Source organism: Schistocerca piceifrons, chromosome X, assembly GCF_021461385.2.
Source record: "Schistocerca piceifrons isolate TAMUIC-IGC-003096 chromosome X, iqSchPice1.1, whole genome shotgun sequence".
NCBI classification, from domain to species: Eukaryota; Metazoa; Arthropoda; class Insecta; order Orthoptera; family Acrididae; genus Schistocerca; species Schistocerca piceifrons.
The window spans coordinates 678,004,277-678,023,345 of record NC_060149.1 but is presented as its reverse complement, the minus strand read 5'-3'; the positions used below and the strand labels follow the sequence as shown (position 1 = coordinate 678,023,345).

At 39.1% G+C, this 19,069-nt stretch overlaps 1 protein-coding gene across 1 annotated transcript in view; it reads left to right on the top strand.

Moving 5' to 3' along the window:
- The window catches only part of LOC124722681 (popeye domain-containing 2-like), a 676,128-nt gene that overhangs the window by 532,284 nt on the left and 124,775 nt on the right, over positions 1-19,069 (top strand). The window contains exon 4 of the mRNA XM_047247824.1: positions 13,258-13,398. Coding sequence (XP_047103780.1) covers positions 13,258-13,398 — 141 coding nt within the window. The remainder of the gene's footprint in view (positions 1-13,257; positions 13,399-19,069) is intronic.

Here is a 19,069-nt window from a genome sequence, read left to right as displayed (position 1 = left end):
TGGAAAGGGCAACCCAGTGAATAACAGCAAAATACCTGTCTGCTGACCAACCCATCCCACACTTGTATTAACCTGCAAACCTGGGTTTCCGTCAGAATACAGTCCTCTAGAAGCATTCCTATTAGTTTCTGCCAAATTATTGACTGGATACTTTAAGAATTCAAATGGGAGACCCTGGAGTGAATGGGATGTTCTTTTTGAGAAACATTATTGAGAATACATAGAGAACCGGTATTTGAAACTGACAGCAGAAGGATTCTTCTGCAGTCAACATACATTTCGCATAATGACCACAAAGAGAAGATACAAGAAATTAGTGCTGATACGGGGGTATACAGACAGTCGTTTTTTTCCCTCGTCCTGTCTGCGAGTGGAATAAGAAATGAAATGACTAGTAGTGGTACGGGGCACCCTTTGCCGTGCACCGTATTGTGGCTTGTGAAGTATGCATATAAGTGTAGATGTAAATTTACTCTACCTAATAAGATGTCAGTCCACTCATTTATAGGCAAACGAAATTCACAGAAGAATGTTCTTTCTTATTAATGGAGAAAATAAAATACGAAACATCCGCTGCTGATTGCCTCTCGGTAAAAACTTTCGTATTAGTCCCTAATTTTCTCACTGCAGTCACCTCGCGAGACGTGTGTGAGAGGTTGTAAAATCTTTACCCACAACACTTGGGAGAAGCAGTATAGAGCTGCCTCTCAACTCCCCTTCCATCAAAGTACCTCTTACCTTCCCTACTCTCGAAAATCTTCCAGTCTTCGATATATAGCACTTGAATCCACATGATTTTGACAAGCAGGATATGTCCCCAGACTCCTGCTAATTGTCTCGAAATCCCATTGCTTTCTGACAGCACTGTTCCAGTAGTTAGAAGGCTCTCTAGTCCTCCACCCATCATTGACTTAGCGGGGAGCTATCACAATGGAAAAAATAGCACACTAACGTACAGGAAGAAATTCACGGCCATGAAGAGTATACTAGGACTGTGCAAAGAAATTCAGGCGCATAACACTTACAGTTCATCGATATCGAGTGATTGTCTATAAACATCCCCTTCTACGTGTCTTAATCTCCTTTATTGTATTCATATGATTACTATGCTAGAAATATGACAATGTAACGGTGTCAGAGTCTTCGATGACAGAATAATGTTTTATGAGAAATACATCACCTTTTTTTTTCAAATGAATTATACCTCCATAATAATCTAACAGTATGAGAGAGCTTCCAATACACTATCCGTTGAATCAGTTACAGTAGAGCAACGGCCTCAAACTTCCACGCATAATTCAGAGACATTGCAAGAATACAGGCAGATTCGAGACTCAATCATAACATTGCTCATTTTCACCCCCAGGTGCTATTATGTAGTAGACCGACCACTGTATTCCATTGAGAGCTGTGTATATGTGTAGCGATAGTTATTTATTTAGAATCAAATAAATTACTCACAAGCTTATCCAACTATCGTACATCGAGAGCTAATTAACCGACAAGTACAAGTCAGACCAAATCAATATCAACGTTTCGTCGAGCAACAGCACTCATCTTAGTACCTCTTACACCGCGATCTGAGTTGTTGTGCCACAGTCTCTAGGTGACACACCGACAGGATTTACGGTGACTCCCTTCCTACACTGTTACATCTTAGTTGGTGAATTACATTTCCACTTAAAACTCCATGCAAATGAATTTGAGGCTGACGTATTCGTCTGCCTTAGCTCACCGACTTGTCAGTTCTTAGAGGTTGGGTTGTTTTCTTCGAGATTCCAGCCAATAAATCTGGACCCGACATATGCATTCTTCTTCAGCTCGCTCCAGATGTTTACTGCTAGGTATTTTACCGCAGTTAACACTTTCGATGACAGCGTATTGGATTACTAGCCCTATTAATGTGCGGCAGATTTTGGTACGTTCAGGTTAACTACCAACCCCCATCATCAGTCCTTCGCACCTCCGCACACACAATTTATCATCTGCGAATATTCTACATATAAAACAAACACGTCACAAGCCGCTGTACAGTGCGTGAAGGAGAGTACATCGCACCATTACTATCGATTACCGTTCCATCCTAATCTCGTGCCCTGATGGAATAAAAAAGTAATTGAAGACATACACATAAAAACGGGCTAACCCTCAAATTTAAAAACTTAGAGATAAGTGTTGCCATCTGTTGTTGAGTACCTGAACTATCAAAATTGAGATTTGTCTCACCTTAAATATCACTTAAGGGGTGAGACCAATGTCAATTATGATAGTTTTCGTACCCAGAAACAGATGGCAACACTTACCTCTAAGCTTTTACATTTGAGGGTTAGCCCATTTTTTCGCGCATGTCTTCAGTTGTCTATATACTTCCATATATACCCTCATCCGGCCTCGTGGGAAAAATAGGTCGTCTTTACTAGAGATTTTTTTCCCTGTTACGTATTCGAATGGAGTATGCCAACCTATACCATCCTAGAAGCATCCACATGATACTTTTGCTTCGCGGATTGGGCACATAAATACGAACAGATGTGAGCTCACATGACTGGTGAACAGGGACTATATAGAGCTGAGCTGATGGGTCTGTCGGGGTAGCAGCTGACAAGGGCCTCATATAGGTGTGAAAAGAGGGTCGCTACGCTTTCAGCTACCTAGTTTGAGCTACTTTTCAAGGTCATCCAACTGCACGCTCCCCACATCCAAAATACATGCAAGTAATCATTGTAAATGTGAAATACCTTCGGAGTTTTGACGGATTAGCGAATAAGACAAGCAAATATTCTCGTACAGCATTTTTATTAATCACTGCTTGTACATTTACACAGAGAAAACAATTATTTCTTTATGTTTGTTGGGTGTAGTTTTAATAACATCTACCTTAATTTTTAAATTATAACTGAAATCCACCTCTGAATTAGATATTTTTTGAAACTTCCTGGCAGATTAAAACTGTGTACCCGACCGAGACTCGAACTCGGGACCCTTGCCTTTTGCAGGCAAGTGCTCTACCAACTGAGCTACCGAAGCACGACTCACGCCCGGGACTCACAGCTTTACTTCTGCCAGTACCTCGTCTCCTACCTTCCAAACTTTACAGAAGCTCTCCTGCGAACCTTGCAGAACTAGCACTCCTGAAAGAAAGGATATTGCGGAGACATGTTTCCAGAATCAGATTTTCACTCTGCAGCGGAGTGTGCGCTGATATGAAACTTCCTGGCAGATTAATCTGCCAGGAAGTTTCATATCAGCGCACACTCCGCTGCAGAGTGAAAATCTCATTCTGGAAACATCCCCCAGGCTGTGGCTAAGCCATTAAGCAGATTAATCTGCCAGGAAGTTTCATATCAGCGCACACTCCGCTGCAGAGTGAAAATCTCATTCTGGAAACATCCCCCAGGCTGTGGCTAAGCCATGTCTCCGCAATATCCTTTCTTTCAGGAGTGCTAGTTCTGCAAGGTTCGCAGGAGAGCTTCTGTAAAGTTTGGAAGGTAGGAGACGAGGTACTGGCAGAAGTAAAGCTGTGAGTACCGGGCGTGAGTCGTGCTTCGGCAGCTCAGTTGGTAGAGCACTTGCCCGCGAAAGGCAAGGGTCCCGAGTTCGAGTCTCGGTCGGGCACACAGTTTTAATCGGCCAGGAAGTTTCATATCAGCGCACACTCCGCTGCAGAGTGAGAATCTCATTCTAGATATTTTTTCTCCATTCAGTAGTTCGACATGGTCAAGGAAGGCATGTTTTCAAATTCTAATACATATCCATTTTTTTCTCCGCTAAACTCCCTCCCTTATGGCTTTAACTACTAGATCTGTACCATCTTGCAGTTCTTGTAGATGAGAGCATTTGGGAATTTTGATTTTACCTCTTATTTTCTCCATGACACTTGTTACAGCGCTCCACATCTTCCGGCGTGTGCTCCAACAGCTCTTCTTCTATACATTCTTGTGGAATTTCTGTATAGGACGTAAAGTTTACAACTTTTGCAAACGAGTGTCCATTAAATGTAGGTACTCCATCGTTCTTACACTTCGCAAAAGGCTGTTCCGCTGCTAGGTCCACAACATTCAATTCGGCAGATGTAGATATAATATAACCATGTTTTAAGCCAGTCCAGATGGGAATCGAGATTCATATTAAAAAAATAGTGTAGCTTTTAATGTAGCAAACATTCTCTATTCTGTGATTTCAGCCTGCATTCCAACACTTGACCGATTTACTGGAAATACAAATAGCACTTTGTATTCCCCAGTCGTACCCAAATTTCTCCACACGCTGTATTTCAAGCCATATGTAAACATTGTTGGCACATCTGCAATACCGTCGGTACTTCTTTTTCCACTTGCAGTTTATGTTCATACTCCATGACGGTTGTCTTCGCCATATCCTCCAAACTCGTTTCTTGACGTCGATGTCCCCCATTTCCAGTTTTCTTTTTCACGCGTGTAACACATTAACTGTATTTAGGGCAGTGATTTCCTTAATAGGGAATGTTCAACACATTGGTTCTTTTCTTTAACACTTGCAGAACAACATTGTTTGTGGGAACATATTTGATGGTATTGTGGAGAACGCTGTCCAGTGTTCCGTAAAATTAAGATCCCCAAATGTTCTCACCTAGACGAACTTCATGAAGGATCAGACCTAATGGTTTAAGTCACAAGCTAAAAATTAAGCTAGACATTATTAAAACGACACCCAATAAACATAAATAAAGGGTTGTTTTCTGGACATATATCTAAATGCAGAAATTAATGAACATTTTGTATGAGAATATTTGCTAGTCTTATTCGCTAATATGCCAAAAATCCGAAGACATTTCCCATTTACAATGATTCACGTGCATATTTTTCGGATGGGGGGAGGGGAAGTGTAATTGTATAACCTTGATAAGTAGGCGAAACTAGGTAGCTGAAAGTGTAGCGACATCCTTTCATACCTATACAGGACGAGTCATAAATGAGGAAAAATTTGTCGTGCAAATTGTCATACACTGAGCTACAAACATAAATTTGTTTTCCGCATGTTCCTATGTCAACAAATGACAATGCAACTGAATGGTAAAAATCTGGAAATATGAAGTGGACTTTTGGGTGTTACTGTGCTCCGACATTGACGAAGGGAACAGATCGGCAACAAGGCACAACATGCAAGTGTTGTAGGTAGTCTAGCCGCTCACGAGAAGGCGAGGCATGCGGCGTCAGCCGACGGTCTGCGTGACACTGCGAGCAATGACAGCGCCCACATCCATCTCGTACCGGTTACGCCAGCCGGTATTTTGTATCGTGGCTAGTTGGCATAGGGAAAAGAACGTGAGGAGGGGCTGCACTACTGTACATGCATGTTTTATAATCTGGTTTTTGTGTCCCAGACTTACTTTTAAGAAACGAGTACGTAGATGTAGAATACAGAATACAACTACACAGGTATGTGGCAGTTAATACAGACGAATACAATACAGCTGTACAAATCGAAACTAACATAGAAACACATGACCAGAAGCTGCAGTGGCGGTTTATAAGTACTGTTCGAAGTGACGGCCACGATGTGTGTGGCAAAGTTGAACTCTTCGCAGGAAGGATTGCTGAACACGATCCAACATGTCTGTATCTCTCTGCGTAATATCACAGGCATATTGTATTCTGCGTTGAAGAGTGTTGACATCAACAACCTCTCCTTCATAAATCACAGATTTCAGATGGCCCCACAAAAAGAAATCCAGTGGATTCAGGTCTGGCGATCTTGGTGGCCATGTTACAGAGCCTCCACGACCGATCCATTTCGAGTGGAAGGCATTGTCCAGGTGGCGTCGCACTGTGCCGCTGAAGTGAGCGGGGCACCATCATGCATGTACCACAGGTTCATACGAGAGTCCAAACTAACGTCTTCCAATTCCGGTAATGTAGATCCAGGAAACGCAGATACTGCTCTTCCGTAAGCCTTTGTGGTAGCACATGTGGCCCTATAAGATGGTGATCAATAATACCACACCAGATTTTGACACCGCATCGTTGTTGGTACCCTCGTATCACTGTACTGTGGGGGTTTTCTTCCGCCCACTCGTGCCAGTTATGCGAATTCACCATACCCTCCTTCATGAAATAGGCTTCGTCGGTGAACAGTATTGTTCGTGAAAACTGCTGGTCGTGGGTCTGACGCCGTAGGATAAAGTTTCAGAAGTCAAGCCTCCTCTGGCAGTCTTCAGGCAATAATGCCTGTACCTTCTGCATGTGAAAGGGATGGTAATGGTTTCTATGGAGTACTCGCATAACTGTAGATTGTGACATTCCGACCGCAGTTGTTCGGTCCTCCGCAACAGTTTGTAACACTTTTTCTTCGTCATCCGCACTGTACGTCGACGGTCGGCCACGACCACTAAATCCTGGAGGTGCTACACATGCACCATACTCCCTCAAACTCCTGTCCACAGAGTAAAACGTTTTTGCGGGTGGAAGGCGCCGGCTAGGAAACCTCTCGTGATACAGTTGCCTTGCAACGTCAGCTCTTCTCTCTGCAAGCCCGTAGGCGAGGTGGATGTCGGCTTATTCTTCGTTTGTGAAACTTGCCATGGTACTGTAGTAACACTGCGACGCGGCGATTATCGGGCAGAGTGAGCAGCGCAGAGGTATTGTAAACACGTCATGCACGCCGCTGTTTTACTTCCGCCATTGACCATTCTTTCCGCTTACAGGACACACTTTCCCTAACATGGGACTGTACACTCCGTTATCGCCCGCAACGTGTGATTCACAAGTTTTCATACAATTTCACATACATTACGATGGTCGTGGGTCTGAAGCCGTAGGATGAAGTTGCAGAAGTCCAGCCTCCTCTGGTAGTCTCCGGCAATAATGCCTGTACCTTCTGCATGCGAAAGGGATGGTAATGGTTTCTATGGAGTAGGCCTACTCGAATAACAGTAGATATGTTCTTTCTCGTATCTTTCAAACGCTGCAGATACACATCAGCTCATTGGTGTGTCGTGTGTTGTATCTATGGGTGAATGACATGTCGTGATCGTGAGGCTCGTCGGTATCTCATTCAATGGTTTACAGGTGTTTTTGTTTTACGTACACAGTACACCGAGGAGAACGAAATTAACAACCGTGCATCACGTGTTACGCATAGCAGCATGTGGTCCTCGACATATTTTTCCTCATTTATCACTCACCCGGTCTAAGGTCATTGTCAGCTGCTACCCCGACATTGGCATGCACAGACCCGATTTTTCGTTAAATGATATGTACCAGTGGACAGTACCTTCAATTCGACAGCTCAGCACTACAGAGTCGCTGTCCACCAATCATGCGAGGCACATCTGTCTATGTTTATGTGCCTGATCCGTGAAGCGAAAGCATCATGTGGATGCTGCTAGGATCGTATAGGTGAGATGGATATCGGCGTATTCCTCGTTTGTGAAACTGTTGTACATTCGCACATGTAACGGGGAAAAATCTCTTGCAGGGACAACCTATTTGTCCTAGAAATATAACGCTGGATTTGGGTATATATGGAAGTATATAGACAACCATTTTTTTACTCGATCGGAGTGGGACATTGGGATGGAAGGGTAATCAATAATACTCACCATCTAACACTGTACAGCGGCTTCTAGATTTGTTACTGGGGTTTGATCTACAATAAAATATTAGAGAGATGCTTCATGAACTGAAATAGGACTCTCTGGAGGGAGGAAAAAAAAGTATCACAAACCAATAGTAAATGGGCTATCTGATCGTGACATGCAACATCTTGTGTTAAATGTTGAATTTTTTCAGGATATAAAGTCTATTAAATCGTAGCACAGGAGGATAATAAACCAGTCAGAAATTGAGAATTTTAAGAGATTGCTCAAAGACATGAACTAGATAGATGTTTACAACACTCCAGACTCAAATGGATAATACAAAGCATTCATTAATAAAGCTACTTCCTCCTATGAAAACTGTTTTCCCTTAAAGGCAACTCAAATCAAATAGAAGGCTAAAAAACCGTGGACTACACAAGGAATAAAGATAGGATGTAGGACAAAAAGGAGATTGTATCTACTGTCTAGGAATGGCTCTGATATTAGCATTGTAATGCATTAGAAGGAATACTGCAAAATACTGAAGCAAGTAATCCAAAAATCAAAGCAGCATTATTATGACAAAAAGAGAAATACATCAGACAACAAAATAAAAACAGTATGGGATATAGTGCAGACAGAGGCAGATGGGGCCAAAAAGGAAGAGGAACTGACGATAGCTCTAAAAATAAAGGAGACCTTGGTAACAAGTGTATGTAGAGTTGCAGACCTTTTAAAAAGTACTTTATTTCTGTTAGTGACAGCTTGGAGTTATCAGGTTTGGTAAACAGTGCAATAGAGTATCTGAGGTCAGTCTTTATGAATAACTTCAGTAAAATGGAAATGACACTCAAAACTCCTGAAGGAGTAGCATCCATCGTAAACTCATTAAAATCTGAGTATTGAAGTGGTTATAATAACGTATCAATGTAGTTAATCAAAGAGTTCTCATGTGAGTTGAGTTCAGTTCTCCTGTGGGTTGAGTTCCGTCTTAAAGTTACTTGTGTAATCAGTCTCTTGTCAGCAGAACATTTCCAGACTGATTACAATATGCTGAAGTTAAGCCTCTTTACAGGGAGGAGGATAAAGAGATACCATCAAACTATCAACCAGTTTCACTTTTGCTGGCTTTTTCAAAAATATTTGAAAAGGTTGTGTTCAAGCATCTCCTCAACCATCTGACTGCAAACAATATATTGCCCAAGTCACAGTCTTGGTCTCTTAAGGGTTCTGATATAGAGAAAGCTATTTACATGTACAGTGGGAATGTACTTAATTCATTAGATAACAAATTAGAGGCTGCTGGCTTTTTCTGTGATCTGTCAAAAGCCTTTGATTATGTGAATCACAACATTCTCTTGAGTAAATTGGAATATTATGGTGTCATTGGCAGTGCTGCTGAATGGTTTGAGTCTTATCTAGCAGGAAACAAAGGGTCACGTTGTGAAATACCTGTGCAGTAAGCAGTCAGTCTTAATCTGATTGGGAACTAATTACATGTGGTGTTCCTCAAGGTTCCATCTTGGGTCCGTTGATTTTCTTGTGCACATTAATGCCCTCTCGTCTGTTACATTGCTAGATGCCAAGTTTCTTTTGTTTGCAAATGATACAACCATTGCAACAAGTAGCAAGTCAAGTACAGATTTAGAAATGGCTGATTAACAAATTTTCCCTGTCGTTAATGAATCGTTCTTTGAAAAGATCCTCTATATGCATTTCAGAACCTGTAAGAGATATCCTTCCAGCATGTGTATAACATATGAAGACATGCAGATGGAAGAGGTTGTGTTAAATTTCTGGGGTGACAACTCTACAGTAAATTCAGTTGGGGAGGGCATACCACACAACTGCTGAAGCACCTAAACAAGTTTCTATTTGCAGTGAGAATGGTGTCAGATGTAGGAGATATAAATATAAAAACAACTTGAGTACTCTGCGTACTTTCATTCTATTTTGTCATACGGGGTCATATTCTGTGGTAACTCATCAAGCCAAGCAAAAGTTTTTGGCATGCAAAAGTGTGTAATAAGAATCATTTTCCATGTAAATTCAACAACACCATGTAGAAACATGTTCAAGGAACTCTGTATGATATTTGTTACAAGTAATATACCTCTGTTTCCAACCAAGAGCTCAATACACAGTATCAATGGTAGGAATAGGAACAATCTACATAAAGACATAAAATCACTTACCTTGCTCGAAAAAGGGGTCCAATAATCAGGAACACACATTTTCAATAAATTTCCAGCAGCCATTAAAAAACTTGGCTTCAGATAAAGCACAGTTTGAACAGAGTTTGAAAGACTTTTTTATAGCAATGTCTCCTACTCTAAGGATGAAGAAATTAACAAGGACTGTTAGACCAGATTAAGTAAAAGTGTCTGTTAGATTTCAGTTTTGACAGTACCTGGTCACAACAGTCAGGATTAGGTATTTTGTGTATGATAAATTTATTAAAAGTGCATAACTAAGTTTCATTGTGACAGTGTATTAATTCTGTAAATATTAACAGTTCCAATTTACTGTAATGTAGTCACTTATTTTGACAATCTCCTGACAAATGATCAGGGTAGTTATTAATGTTTTTTTTATGTTATACTTCCTGACATGGAACAAAAACTAAATCTTATCTGAGACAATATTCTGTTCACAAAACTTCATTGAGAAAATTTAGAGAATGATCATTTATGGCTGACTGTAGAATGATTCTGGTGCCACCAATGCACATTTCTGACAAGGACCATGAAGACAAAGTAAGAGAAATTAGGGCTAATATGGAGATATGTATGCAGTTGCTTATCCTTTGCTCCATCTGCAAGTGGAACAGGAAAGAGAATAACTAGTAATGGTACGAAGTACCTTGCTCCATGCACCATATGATGGCATACAATGTATGTGTGTATGCATGTATGTATGTAGTATGTATGTATGTATGTATGTAAGTAGATGTAGACACTCTGTGCCTTCAGCCTCTCTGTTAAACATGTTGTTCTCCTTTCAGAACACCTAGTCAAGTGGTTTGTCAAGTAATCATATTTTTGGAGTATCATGACTGTTAACATGATTACAGAATATCAACAGCACAGAGTAGCAACCAGCCTCAATTTGGTTTTAGTTTAATTTATTAAAAAAATGTTTTGAATTTATACATTCATTACAGATGGCTTGCATGCTTTTATGAAAATACTGGCATGTTTGTTTAAAGATGAGCTGCCCAAGAATAAACAAAAATTCTCAGAAATTCCAAAGTCTGACAGTGATGGTTGCAGTAAAAGTTCATCTCAGAATACAATCTATGTGAAATGACCAAAAGGAACAGTTGTTTTCACCATCTTTCTTAAAAAAATAACCCTTACATTGTTTTTAATGTTTGCACATATGTTCACAGCTGTCTTCATATCTCTTCAAAGTATTTTTTGTCATTGCCTAACAAATTTGCACCTAAAAAGAACCTGAGATGAGCAGTTTATAGTGATTCACAGAGTTAAGGGTAAGTTTTAGTATCTGTGATAATCAATAGACAGTGAAAATGGTAAAATATCTTGGTATGTGAAGTTAGAGCAGCATAAGATAAAATGGCTGTATCAGTCTTCTGTAATGTTCACAAATAGCAGACTGTGGTTACTTTGAATGAATCGGGTATATGTATATGCACTTTGAATGACAGTTTATAAAGCATTTCTGTGATCCATTTATGAGCATTTCTTATCTGTCATTGATTCTTATAGTCAGAATGACTAAGACTAATGTAAGAAATGCTCAGTATGTGGGAGGGGGTTATAATGGAGCAAGAGTATGACAGAAATGCTCAGTTAACTCGATTGTGAGAATATGCAGTTTATATTAAGCTTATATTAAGTAATAATCATTGCTACCAGTTATTACACACTGTACAATAGCTTGTGAAGTGCTAATCTCACAATAAATAAAGCAATTTTGACTGTGTTATTGTCACTGACAGTACTGCAAATTTTATGAAATGGTATAGTCAGTTTGGTGAAGAAGAGTGTTCATGATAACTTTTTGCTCTTGAAAGGTATGATGTGTCTGTGTGTCTGTTTCATAATCCATAAACATAATTTGGGACTCACCACGACCAAGAAGAAACAGAAGTATCATGATGTAACTAATAAAACAAGATCATATTTATATAGAAAACGATTCATATTATTCCACCAATCATGTCCGATGATAATACAATCTCATGTATCCAGATGAGAACTCTGTAAAATCTTGTAGTACATATTTTCACTAGCTGGATAGTCATGACATAACCACAGTGTTAAACACAGGCAAAAAGTAAATATAGTGCACACAAAACAGACAAATATCAACAGAGTAACAACTTGATATATGTGCCATTATCATTACAATTTATATTGCATAAGAGATTATTATTGTAGCAGCACTATAAAACCGTGACAATTCTTCAGAACAAAAATTTTTTGAGGCAGTGTGTGCAGTTCATTGAAGTCACTGACATGAGTTGCTGAGGAATGTCCAACAACAGCCTGGTTTGGAAGATATTGCAGTACCTTTGTTATCCTGAATTACAATGTAAAGTTCATTCAGACATGCTTGCATGTCTGAAAGAACCTGCACCATAGCAGCTACAGCTGTTATTAAAGGCATGAAATGTATTCACAGTTGTGAGTATGGACTACCGTCAGCTGTATAGTGGAGTGATAACACTGAAAAATTGTATCGGACTGGGACTCAAACCCTGCTTTCCACAAGCAATCTGAGTGCCGGTCCAGCACAAATTTTCGTTGTGGTCATTCCATTATACCGCTGACAGTAGTCCATATTTGCAATTGTGAATATATTTCATATCTTTCATAATGGCTGGAATCGCCACAGTGCCTGTTCCTTCAGACATACATGCATGTCTGAAGGAACTTAACATTGTAATTCAGAATAAAATGGGCACTGCAATATCGTATTTATCTGTCAACACCAGGCCAGCAACTTTCAAGTAGAATGTTTCCCCTGTATGGGAATATACATAATGGATGAATGAGTACAGGTTGTAGACTCATGGTTGTCGACATATGGAAGTTTGTGTCTGTCTGTGGGTTTTGCTTGGATAGCCAAATGGTAAGGCAACCACTCATGATAAGCAGGAAATCCAGGTTAGAGTCCCACTCTGGGACAAATTTTCATTGTTGTCATTCCATTATATGACCCATGGTAGTCCATATTCACAGTTACAAACACATTTCATTTCTTAGTTCATTGAGTTGTCTATCTGCAGGAATGAACTAATTTAATGTGACAGTATGGAACGGATGATTTGTCTACATGTTCTGGCATGCCTGCCCCACTAGTGCAACTACACCATGGTGTGCATTGCAGATTGAAACTTTAAGAGATGCTTAATCCACTGATATGTATATTTTCTCTCTACATGTCTTGTATTTTTCATACAGCCATTTTCTGAAACCCTACAGAACAAACCAGTATTATTCAACACTCTCATGTCATTTATAATGTCAGGTAACCTGTTAGCAAAATCTGGAACACACTTTTCATTTGAGTTTACACATCTTGAAGCAAGGTATTGCATATCTCAGCTGGTCACCTAAAGTGGTGTTACATTTCATAGCCACTGAATTATATATTTCATGCCTAAAATATGTGTTCTCTCAATAAATGATAGCTTGATGTCTAATAGTGTTGTCTCTGACAATTTTTAGGTGTCAATAACAGCTATGGAAGAATCACAGGTGCTTGTGTGGCACAGAGACAAGCTCAAACTGACAATCATCACAGATCAGTTCCTACAAGCAGTGTTTGACCACATTTTGGGTCGTGATGTTGTCAAGAAACTGATGCAGGTGTGTTGAAATACAATGATCTTTTATAACATTTTTTAAATAATTGCACTGAAAACAGGTTGAAAATGCATAAACCTTGTACAAATAAGTGTTTAGATGGAGCAAGGAAAACAATAGATTTATGAGACATCTGTGTACATTCAGTAAATTTCCTTTGGTTTTCAAGTTGCTTGATACCTCCACAAATGCAGAGAAGTTCTTTGTAAATATCTGAAAGCTTCTGCTGTGTTACACAGCACGAAGTGAGAAGATATCTCACTGCATGCTCTGAAATATCTCTCTGGGTTTTTGTTTGTTACATTTTAAATAGCAATTCAGACTTACTCCAACCTACAGAGCCCAATGTCATAAATGATATTCAAGAGTATATACCTTTAAGAGAGATTAGGATATGTGGGAGAATGCGTGTAAAGCAATACACACAGCATGCTCATAAGATACAATGGAAGACAAAGTACTCATGCAGAGTTCACAGGGGAAAGGGTCAAAATGCTTTTATTTGGTAGAGGAGCATGTATATGGTTTTTCTTTAGTGTTTGAAATGAGCAAATTAATTTTAAGTAACATGTACCAAGAAGTGTTTAACATTCTTGAATATGAAGTTGTGTGTGTGAGGAAGTACACTGAGAATTTAAGATGACATGTGACAGCCAGTTGTACATAATTTAGTAATTGAGCTTCAGAGTTCAACAAAGAAAGCACCTGACAGTAATTAAAGACTACAAAATAAAAACATTGTGTTGACGGAGCCAATATAATCAGCAAGCAGCAGTTTTGTGTATTACCTATAGTGTGGCAACTATGCACTCACAAGCAGTATTTAAGATGTTTTAAGTGAACCATGATTTTGCATTCTCCATCATCTGCCTTTTTCTCATGAACAATTCCTTGTTTCAATAGACGTATCATTGTCTTTCAAATGTGTGGTTTGTTCAATCAGAAAAGTTTATTCTTCCAGCAAAAAATGGTATTTAGCTGTTTGTTATGTTGAAGAACAAAATTATTTACAGTTACGGCAGAAAATAATGTTCTACTACTTATAACATTATTTCTTTAGTAAAGAAATGCTGTTAGAGAATATATTTCATCCAAAGTATTATTTATCTGGTAGGAGGTATTATGTGAATATTCATTTACATACAGCATAAAAATATATCACAATAATTTATATTCATAAGGAAACTTGTAGTTTGTACTACTTAACATAAAATAAGACATTTGAATAAACTTGATATTGCTGTGTATACTTTACTAAGTGCCATTCTGAATGTGCTTTGTTGTTTTGAGAATATGCCACTGAACTTGGCCATTATATATGTCTCCTACAAGAATATAAAGAAATTACTAAAAAGTTATATTAATGTCAGAAAACTGTAAAGATAGTTGTTTTTGTTGTAAACTTACACTGTTATGGAGTCCGTCTTCATTCCTGGGATAAATGGTTTTTTTTGTGTGTGTGTGTGTGTGTGTGTGTGTGTGTGTGTGTGTGTGTGTGATATACAGAAAATTAAATGAAAGAAAAGTGTGAAATCAAGTGACAACACAAAGTGCAGACTCTCAGTTAGCATAAAGTTGTCCACCAGGCATAACAGTCACATCTAATTGCTGAACTCTCACATCAATGTTGCATGCCTTCATTCTGAGACATAAATAGATGTCTTTGATTGAACTGAGGACACTGCTGCACTGTGTAGTGGTCTTGAACAGTATATGACAACTTCTCCTCCCCTTGTCAGCCAAAAGATCCCAGAGTTCAGTAGTTATTTATGCATTGCCAATATTGTAGGGGCTATACTGAATTGCACCTATGCTGCAGTGTGCGTCAGGAAATATTTAAATTAGTGTCACCTTTTTAAGACTAGGCTATAGTACTTCCTCAGTGTTTGTTGTCAATGAAAACTTGAAGCCTGAGGAAGATATTACTTAATCACTTAAAAGGAAATCTTTAATTTCAACTGAAGATTGAAAGAACCACTATGAGCAACTTGTGATGGGGAAAAAAGACAGCAGAACCTTTTATAATACAAGCTAGAATTAGAGCTTTTAATAAATGAGAGAAAGAAAAGATATCCAACATGAATGAGGTAGTATAGGCTACATTACAGAACGATCAATAAAAATGACAAGTATTATTGTGCAAACAGCAGTGGTATATGTGGCACTAGTTTGTTAAGGAGGATTGGACAGCTGTGGACTAAAGAGCCAAACTGAAAAATGATAAATGATATAGTGGAACAATATTTTCATAAATAAACAATTGATAGAGGAGAACTCACAGGTAAACGTTTTTATATCCTTAGCCTTCAATTTTTTGAGATGGCTTAAGGTGCTTTGCCCTTGTTTGAAATATTGTAGACTAGCAATATAATTAAGACATATACTGGCCAGAAAATTGTGGTTGGTTTTGGGGAGGGGACCAAACAGTGGGGTCATTGGTCCCATCAGATTTGGGAAGGACAGGAAAGGAAGTCAGCTATGCCCTTTCAAAGGAACCATCCTGGCATTTACCTGAAGCGATTTTGGGAAATCACAGGAAACCTAAATCAGCATGTCTGGATGCGGGTTTGAACTGCCGTCCTCCCGAATGTGAGTCCTGTTTGCCACTGCGCCACCTAGCTCAGTAGAAGATTCCGACTACCTGTTTAAAAGCACCTTGGTCCATCTTTAAAACAGAATACAGCATCAACTCAGCACGACAGGGATTCAACACATCCTTGACGTGTTCCCCGAGATATGTTGCTCCAGGTGTGTATGCACAGGTCAAGCACTTCGTATAAATCACTGGCTGGTGATTTTGTAAGCACATAAGGTACTGGTATTTGACTGTTTTCTGGAAATTGTTTTAAATGATTAATTATGTCATTTTATGCTCGTAACACGCCTTTTTATTTCAATATTCTTCTATAGAAATGGAAATGAAATTCAAATAATTTGTACGCCCACTAAAACACTCCATTCCAGTCATGGGCTGCCTGTGACATCACTGGCTAGATTGCTGCTCCTACTATCGTAATGCTAATTAACAGTGATGTCTTGTTTTGGAAATTACATTTCAAAAATGGGTTACAAATGGTGTGTAGTACCATACTAGACAAATACATCTACAAAAACTCCTGAAAAGTTGTTTTTGAGTGCTCCAGAGAATGAGAAGATGCGTGAAATGTGGTTGCACTGTACTGGCAAATTGCCACCACGTCGACGCACAAGACACTAAGTAATTAAAAGTGTGTTGCACTGTGAAGTTAACATTAACTTATCTCCAAAATATTATCTTCCTCTGTTACAATGGAGGGCAGCGCCATTCAATGAAATTAAACTCCTAATGATAATTGTCATTTTACATAATTACATTTCAATTATTCGGTAGCTTATTTATTAGAGTGATAAACTGTCAAATTTTAGAAGATGATGTCCGTAGATTGCTGATTCGAATCAAACACAAAAGAACATTTTAATGTATGTAAAACGACTTGACAATTCTCATATGAAAACCAAATTACAATTTCAAGACTTCACCACACCGATCAGAAATAGGATATTACCGTGTTTTCCTTGTTGTTAACATGTGCTTGCATTTGCTATCACTGTTCACACACATCACATCCAAAAAGATATGTTGTAGTTAATGTGACCATACACTTTTTAATATATTAGAAACTATGTTTTTTTTATCTACTGTCTACCTACGATCTTTATTGTTTAAAATTATGCAGTTTCATCCTCTTACATTAAGATGAAGTCAGCCTGATTCAGACGCTAATGTTAGTTTACACTCGCGAACATCACAGCGCATACATTTGCGTCACCTGAATGTTGTCCACTCCTCATGCCTCTCCATTTAGTCTCATCGTCTTACACCTCACTGTTCTGTGGACATATGGTTATATCTTCATGACTAGCAATGCTTTCCAAAAAAGTGAATTGTTTGTTCGCAAAGTAAATGCATTTATTCTCTGTTGTCCGTTTCTCAGACTAAAACCAATGTGAAGCTGTGTGTGCACCATCCGTTGCGCCACAGGATGCCTTATGCCTGTAGAGTGCTGAGTGCATTCCACACAGTAAATCAGCCCTAAGTGTTAACAAGAATAATTTGTGCTTTGGGTCACAGCTCATGACTTATAGTCGACAATCTAGTTATAACATACGGACCAATTTGCAAGAGTTCTACAATTACTTAGTTTTGTGCAAGTGTAATGATTTTGCAGGGAGCGGGGAAAAGAATGCCCTTCGTTGCACATATCGCTGCTGTAAATGGGTGGAGCATGCATAAACTTTTGCAAGGCTTCCGCTATCAGTGTTCACAAAACTCTTTCTATTGTTACACAAAAGTTGTAATTGCGTTTTCCATCACTAAAAAGACTAAATTGTTTGCAGCAAAAGTATGTAAAAACCGAGTAACTTCGGCTGACACTACTATAACCAAGTATAGTTTCATCTTATTCCAAGCCTGTGACATCACCAGAGCACCAGCCAATAACAGTGTTTTAGATCGCAAGACCAAATATTGATATTTAATGATCTCTAAGCTTAAATTACGTAAAAATGACATATCTTTTGTGAGATTATTGACCATTAATGCTATTTAAATGTTATAATCAATCAGAATAACAACCATCTGAACCATATTTTTAACATGCGAAAATATCCTATTGTCCCAGGTGTGTTTCATAAAATTCAGACCAGGCAAATTTAGTGGCCAGGATATGAACTTAAGTTCATTATCATGCCGCCAATTCACTGCAGTACAATTCTGGCCCTATAACACACATACAATTATCCTACTGGAATATGCATCGTAGTTAAGAAAGACATCAGGCATTGGTCCTTAATAATGTTTACATAGTCCATCTCTGTCATGGTACCTTCAGTTACTATCACAGGTCCCATGAAAGCACAGATGAAAGTCCATTCTTGTATAATACTTCCCCACCAGCCTGCTTCTGTGATGTGGTGCGTTTCGAGCAACCATTCACTTGGATCATACTGGGTCACAATAATCAACTTGTGTAATAACAAATGTGATTCATCTCACAAAGTTGCATGTTTCCATTGATCCATGGTCCAATTTCAATGATCCCATGCCCAGTGGAATTGTAATGGGAACACACATGGGTTGTCTGCTGTGTTGCAAACATTTAACGATGTGCATTGAATATTGTGCTCTGAAACTCTTGTGCCTGTGCCAGCATTGTACTCTGTCATGAGATATATTGCAGATCATCACCTATCCTGCTTTGCAGAATGGAAACATCCCCTAGGCTGTGGCAAAGCCATGTCTCCGCAATATCCTTTCTTCCAGGAGTGCTAGTTCTGCAAGGTATGCAGGAGAGCTTCTGCAAAGGTTGGAAAGTAGGAGGCGAGGTACTGGTGGAATTAAAGCTGTGAGGACAGGCCGTAAGTCATGCTTGGGTAGCTAAGTTGGTAGAGCACTTGCCCACGAAAGCCAAAGGTCCCGAGTTCGAGTCTCGGTCTGGCACACAGTTTTAATCTGCCAGGAAGTTTCATCCCAGCTACAGGTTCTATGATGTGGTGCAGACATCTAACATGTTGTCACCTACTCCTCACTTCACTCACCACAAATAAATTTCCATAGATGCTCATGATGCTAATATGGTAACAGTTGATGTGCTTCCCCATTTCCAAAATGCTTTTTTTTTTTTTCTTTCAAAAC